The 7,291-nt window shown below is 40.3% G+C and overlaps 1 protein-coding gene across 4 annotated transcripts in view; it reads right to left on the bottom strand.

Moving 5' to 3' along the window:
* Positions 1–881: 881 nt before the first annotated feature.
* npr3 (natriuretic peptide receptor 3) overlaps positions 882–7,291 on the bottom strand; it is a 14,749-nt gene continuing 8,339 nt past the window's right edge. For 3 of the 4 annotated variants that reach the window (XM_057032992.1, XM_057032991.1, XM_057032990.1), the window contains 6 exons: positions 6,415–6,587; positions 5,116–5,251; positions 4,785–4,879; positions 4,566–4,683; positions 4,380–4,464; positions 3,519–3,954 (listed from right to left, as the gene is read on the bottom strand). In XM_057032992.1, coding sequence (XP_056888972.1) covers positions 3,834–3,954; positions 4,380–4,464; positions 4,566–4,683; positions 4,785–4,879; positions 5,116–5,251; positions 6,415–6,587 — 728 coding nt within the window. In that variant the 3' untranslated portion in view covers positions 3,519–3,833. Of the gene's footprint in view, positions 1,838–3,518; positions 3,955–4,379; positions 4,465–4,565; positions 4,684–4,784; positions 4,880–5,115; positions 5,252–6,414; positions 6,588–7,291 lie in introns of those variants that run through there. The other variant, XM_057032993.1, reaches the window with a different exon arrangement.

The following is a 7,291-nucleotide window of genomic DNA, read 5'->3' as shown; positions in this document are numbered from 1 at the left end:
TAACATCCCTTTGACCCACAAAGTGGAGAAAAAGGGACTGGCACGGTGGCGCTACGCACAACGGGGCACGAGAAGTCGTCGTTCACCATGGTTCTCGGCTGCCACGGAAACGGACAGAGCGCTGGATGACGGAAGGCAAACACTCCTTCACAAAGACTATGAGGCAGCGGTGGGAAAGTTATGCCACCATATGCGGGTGGATTGTAGACGGATGGGCTATGATACCGTCTTCATGTATTGTAAGACCTTTCAAAAAAATCAACGCTGAAGCGGAACCGGTCGGTGAGTCCGATTCAGATGATGAAGAAGAGGAATTTGGGATGTTGGACATTGAAATAGCGCAGCTGTTTAATTCAGATACAGAAGATGGTTTTGTGGTGGAAGAATGAATATTTTATTCAATAAATGTTTCGAAACCCACTGTTTTACTTCTGTTGCCATTTTAACTGTTTGTTTTAGCATGCGCCTAATAATACGGTGCGCCTTATGTATGTTTTAAATACAGAAATAGCACCCATAACTGAGACTGCGCCTTTTAATACAGTGCACCTTATGGACGTGAAAATACGGTATATATATATCCTGTGACATTAACCTATGGAGCCTTAAGAAAAGGTGTTCAAGGGGTCTGAATTTTTCATGTTGTGCTTTACGTTGTTATTATGTTGATCTGTCAGTCTCTGTAGTCCATATATATATATGTAAACTTGTAACTGTCTGGCATTCAACCCACCTTTAATTTGTTTTTTTTTTTTCCATTCTAGGTTTGTTATATTGTCCACATTATGTGTGACATGTTTGGTAAATCTAAAAGATTTAAGTAAAGACAAAAAATAAAGTATAATTCATATTAGTCTGACAAAAAAACAAAATACACCAAAAACCATTAAAGTCACCAATTTAATCATTTTCCAGTACATTTAATTAATGTTTAAATAAAATAACTACGGTTCTTAAAAATAAGATCAAATCAATCTGTTTATGGCCACATTATTTTTTACATCTTAAAAGAAAAGAAAAGAAAAACAGAAACAACTGCCTCAGTAATGCAAACCTCAAGAACCAAAGTCACTTAGTTTGAAGTAAAAAGTTGCTTTATGCGGTCACAATTTTTCCAATAGATGTACTCACAAAATGTAACTTCAAACACTATATGACTGACTTAACTGAGTTATGAATCAAATAAAAAAGTAAACTCTAATCAACATAATGTAATGATGTGAGTAATAGTTGAGTTAGTAATTAGGATTAAAAAGTGTATGTAGGCTGGTTTAAGGCTACAAATGCTACAAATGATAATTTTCCTTGATCAGTACTTAGCTAGCTAGTAGTAATATATAGCCTTTGCAGCACTGCTGTTGTTGTTTACTTTAATTGTTATAAACATCACTTCAATAACCTTTAGAGGTCTACGCTTCATCCTGTTCATTAGAAATCCAAACATTTTCCTACCAAAAGGATATAAAAACCTACAATGACTCACACCACCACTATGTACATGTGTAAATACCAACATTTGGACATTTAAATCTATTTACTGAAAAAATGTAATGGCCAAGCCATGACGACAACAATCATGTCAAAATTTACTGATAAAAATTCACAGGAACAGTACTTTGTTACTGTTACGTGTCCTGAGATACAATACGTCAAAAAAGGGGGATACAAATAGAAATGTTTCACTGAAACCTCAGTAAAGTCTTGTGTCACAGTCAGTAGAGGGATTCTCTACACTGAAAAGTTGGATCTTATGGAATCCTCTCTCAGCTGACGGTGCTTCGCAGTATTGCACTCTTCAGCTTGGGTACGACGCTCAATCGTAATCTTGTAGTTTTTTCTATAATTGAAGAAGTACAGGAAAGGAAAATGTCACCATTTTGGCACCAAATGAGTAGTAACTGTTCACAAGGCATTCATAAGGCGGTGGAATGCAGATGAATTTTTCAGGTGTAAGCAGATGGATTCTGCCAATGCCTTAGCAGAAACCAGCTCCTCCTCCTCCTGCCCAACTTTAGGACATGAACCCATTTTAGCTGATCTGCCTTTCATGCTGGGTTCAACCATTTCTGCTGCTTTTCATTTGCTTTTGACTTGTTCTGTTCTGCCTTCCGGGACTCACTATAACAGTGATCCTGGATGCATGTCTGTAGTTACTGTTGGCCCGTTCCTCCTCCATGAGTTAAGAGTTTTTATTTTACATTTATGATGCTGCTCATTCTGAGTCCGAGGTTCCAAAAGGGGATTTTAAAAGTCTTTTACATTTTTTTGAAAACCTGAAAAGTATGTCTTAGCCAGTGAATCTTCATATTTATTTGTGTAATAAATAACCGGCTGATAGTGACAATATTTTGTAAATGAAAAAAGGCAAAAATAATATGCTTTTGTGTCAATGCCAGCATGCTGCTACCAGTTGAAATTCGGGGAGGCGGATGAAAGACAAGATAATAGATTTAATTCTCTAAGGAAGAATTAGGAAGAACTAGGAACCTTTCCAAATTGAAAAAAATGTGGATGAATCATTATCTGTAACATTAATATATGGATCACCAGGAACAGTGGTTATCAATATACAAAAAAGTAATCATGGACTGTTCGATAAATGCAAAGGTGGATAATCCCAGCAGCATCACAGGACAGAGCAAACTCAGGATCCTCAGCGAACTCCAGTCCACCTTTCACAATCAAACTTTTTGACTGTCAAACCTGTCAGCAGCTTTCTGCTTCTTTATTAATAGAGGTTCCTCTGCCTGTAACATCCTCCTGCATCAACAGTGTGGTGCTCCTTCTTCAGTGATCGAGGGAAGCACATCATTGGGGAGACAGAGGTGCTTTGACCGCTTCTCAGCACCATGATGAGATCCTCAGAATTATTCTCAGACTGTACGCTGGTGCAGAGCTCCTGGGTTCCTTCTGATGCATGATAATGCCAGCCTCAATGCCAGCCTGAAGTGTGTCAGCAGTTCCTTAATCCAACCGAAATCCCGAGCACATCACGCGTGTCACTGCTTGACAGGAACCTACTGATGCCCTCATCCAGTACAGAGGAGATCCTCCATTTTTTTTGGAACATATCTAGATGTCATTTCCCCCTCTGACTCTGAATCTAGCCCCTAATGGGTTAATTGAAACCAACACTGTTCCCCTGTTGCTTAGTTACAGTCTGTGTATGGCAATAAAATATGTGTAACTTATCTGCATCTAAATTCTTGTTTGTGTTACTTGGAATGTTGCCACCTTAAAATGTGAAGAAACTTGTGGGCTACTTACAGCTGTCCTGAAAACTCTTGACATTGTGACATAAATAGTTAACATAGTTAATTATTGTCTGTGTAGATTCTCAGTCATCCAGGTCATCGTTATCCAAGGTAGTTTTCTCTGTCAACTAGACTGTGTTTCTTCTCTGTGAAGACGTTTCGCCTTCTATCCAGAAGGCTTCTTCAGTTCTGAACTCGCTGGGGACCGAGCTTGAAAATATAGCCCCTGTGGACCATTGCCATGTTAATGATCTGAGTGGTCAACTGAGAGTCGTCGGCAGGGTTGTTGGTAGGGTTGTTCACCTAGTTTCAGTTGAGGCGTCTCCCCTTTGTCTGCTGGATCACATGGTGGTGAGTAACTGGGTCTCCTGGAATGGTGTGAATGTTTGGTTTGTTGGTGGAAGGAGTGGAGGACTGCATTGTACGTGGGTGATAGGAAGTGCCTCAGCCCACCACCTCTGTTTAAGGATGGCTTTTCCAATTTGACATGGATGGCTTCCTTGACACCCCTCTCAAACCAGCGGTCTTCTTTGGCCAGTATCCGTACTTGGCTGTCCTCAAAGGAGTGCCCGCTCTCCTTTAGGTGTAAGTGGACTGCTGAGTCCTGACCCGAAGAGGTGGCACGTCTGTGTTGTGCCATTCTTCTGTGGAGAGGTTGCTTGGTTTCACCAATGTACAGTTCCTTGCATTCCTCCTGGCACTGTACAGCATAAACAACATTACTTTGTTTGTGTTTTGGTGTCTTGTCCTTTGGGTGTACCAACCTCTGTCTGAGAGTGTTGCTGGGTTTGAACTGAACCGGTATGTCGTGTTTCTGGAGGATCCTCCTAAACTTCTCAGAGAAACAAACGCCACAGCGTTTCGATCCCCTATCTCTCCGGGGTCTCTGAGAAGTTTAGGAGGATCCTCCAGAAATACAACATACCGGTTCAGTTCAAACCCAGCAACACTCCACAGAAGAATGGCACAACACAGACGTGCCACCTCTTCGGGTCAGGACTCACAGAGAAGAAACACAGTCCAGTTGACAGAGAAAACTACCTTGGATAGTTAATTATTAACATCACCACAGTGTCAATAATTTGAATATGAATAATTGAGCTGATGAGGATCAGTTCCTGTTACCTGATGAAGTAGAATGTAATAAGCATCACAGCGCCGAGAACAGCTCCCACTATCACTCCAGTCAAAGCTGAGACTCCTAATCCACCTGTTGGAAAGTGCAGTGTGGAATTAGATTAACTCTCTTATTTTTTGTGAATAAATTAGAAAGAGTCAGAAGTTTGAAAGTTGTTTTAAACTGTGTTTTACATGAATTATCTGGTATCTCTGGGGGGGACTTGTGTCTTCCTTTGAGAGTGAAGCGGTCAGCACTGATTCCAGGCAGCAACTGAAAACTTCCATTTCCACCAAAATAGTTGGCCACCACCTGTAGAATGATACAGAATATTATCATGTAGATATACTTCACTTAACATATATTAGCTCTGAGCATATGTGGGACAGCTGGTGATAATGTGGGAATGTTACCTCATATGTTCCTGAGCCGATGTTGGTCATTGCTATTAATGAGAAATCCCCATTTCTGTCACCATTTTCATCTATGGATACCTGACCAGCGATACCTGTCCAACATAATCACCAGCTATGGTCAGTAGAAAACTGAATCTTGTGACTTATTGTTATGCTTTTGCCATATTTAGTTTGCCCACTTATTGCATATTTATTAAATTTACTATGGACGTATTGATGAAAAAAGAAATCATTCATTGAACCAAAAACTGCCTGTCTGGTAGTAACTATTTGGTTTTTGAATGAGAGCAGTAACACAGATTAAATGTAAGTTTAAATTTGATTTTACCTTCAAATGTTCTGTTCCACATGCGTGATGTGATCTCTGATCCATTCAGCTTACTGTATCCATTTTTCATGGCTTCATACAAGGCGATGGCGTACAGCAGCATGGCGTCATGGAATCCCTCGGCAAACATATTTATCTGCAACAAAATAATTTTTACAATTAACATTTTGTGGTTTTGTTGCTAAGATTCCTAGAAGCACTAAATATTCATTTTTGTGCCCTGGAGTTTGCATCATTTCTCTGTTTCTCTCAGAAGACTAAAGTGCTGAAGTCCATAGAAATGTGGTAGGCTGCGATGCAGTCAGAAAGATTTATTTCAGATGTTTCAAATCATGTTCTATAAAGTCTTACAGCTTTTAATGCGCAACACACTCAAAACCAAAACCTGAGGATGAGGAAAGCCCTCCTGTGGAAGACTATATGGAAGCACCCAGCTACAGCAGCTTTCATCATTCTGAAATGGAAGAAGATTGAAACAACAGGACCTCCCCCAGTGCAAGCCATCAGACCCCACCGAGTGATCCTAGGAGAAGAGGCTTAACAAAAGGCACAACCAAGGACAAGAAGTGAAAATTCCAAAAGGTCAAGCATCACTGTGGTACTCCACTAATCTGAGCTTTATGGCAAAAAGGCCAAAAAGAAGCCTCTCCTCAATAAAAGACATGTGAAAGCCCTCCTGGAGTTTACTGGAGGCTGGTGGTGGCAGCATCATGCTGTGGGGGTCAGTTCAGTCATTGGAACAAGAGGTTGAGGGAAAGCCAAATGAGACAAAGTACAAAGATTAACTTAAAATATGATCTAGAGTGCTCAGGTCATGGAAATGAGCCAAAAGTTCACCTTCCTATAAGCCAGTGATGAACAGATCCAAGAAAAATGGAATGACTTTGGGACAATTCTCAGAATATCCATAAATGGTTCTAAACAGAGTCCTGGTTTGAACCCAATCCAACACCTCTGGAAAGAACTGAAAATGTCTTTCTACTGAAGGGGGATATGCAGAGACAACAGGAGAATACCTCCATATCTGGAAGACTGGAGGCTGGAATTGATGTTAAAGCTGCCTCAGCAAAGTACTGAGTGAGGGGTCGGAATACTCATGTCAGTGCAACAGTTTAGCTTTTATTCTTTTACAATAACTAAAATAATGTGCCAATCTTTGGATAGTTGGAGAAAAAATGAGGACAAACACACTCAAGGTTCACAAATACAAACCTCTGCATTAAACAGGGACCACAACAAATGAATTATATGTCATATCACAGTTCAATTTTAATTGAGAATGAAGACATAAATACATACACTTTCACAGTCTTTGCAGTCACGTAACACTTGTTTCATGGAGGTTTTCATTTCCTCAGAGAACTTTTCAAACTCAGGCTTCACTGTCCGGAGCAGCGTCACAGTATTTAGGGAAGCATATGCTTGTTTGGCATTGTTGTCATATTTATCACCCTTCCTCCAGGAGCCATTGCCTGAAATTACAGAGGAATATGGAGAACAAGATCTATATTTATTCACCTTTATTGGAAGCAACGAAAGATTCCTCTATGAAACTACTATTGAATACAGAACAAAAGTGCAGGAGGAAACGTGAGAAACTGTCACTAGCTAAGACAGCTGAAACCCTCCATGAGTCAGCAAAACTCCTCCAACATGGAGTGGGAAATCTGAACGAATGCCGAGTTCTCAAACATAAAGGTATCAGTCGCTGTTGCAACCTGGCTGTAGAATACTTATTTATATACTTATTGGGTTAGTGTTGGGACATCTGCCGATATAAATGAATAAACACATATATGGTAACTCTGGAGAGAACAGCTCTCACTGGGAGGTGGTCAGTCTTCAGCTGGTACTCCAAATGAAGCTCTTCTCCAACAACGCAGAGATGGAATAATGAGTAACAATCAATCATCTGATCTGGGGCTGGTGAACCTGGTTCTACGAGGGCACATATTTCACCAAGTAACTGGAGCTGTGTCTAAAATCCTTGACCCATTTAGTGAGCTGAAGGATCTCCGCTCACTCAAAAGTTGATCTGGTTTAAGCAGACTAAGTAGTGAACACATGCCAGATCAACATGCCCTTATGAATCAACTTAAAAATGAATAACAAACATCCTACGACATTCATGCGTGTAAACATCAGCGGCCTTCCATCACATTCCATTTAACAACCA

The sequence above is a fragment of the Takifugu flavidus genome, chromosome 5 (genome assembly GCF_003711565.1).
Source record: "Takifugu flavidus isolate HTHZ2018 chromosome 5, ASM371156v2, whole genome shotgun sequence".
In the NCBI taxonomy this organism is placed as follows: Eukaryota; Metazoa; Chordata; class Actinopteri; order Tetraodontiformes; family Tetraodontidae; genus Takifugu; species Takifugu flavidus.
This window is presented reverse-complemented; position numbering and strand designations above follow the sequence as displayed.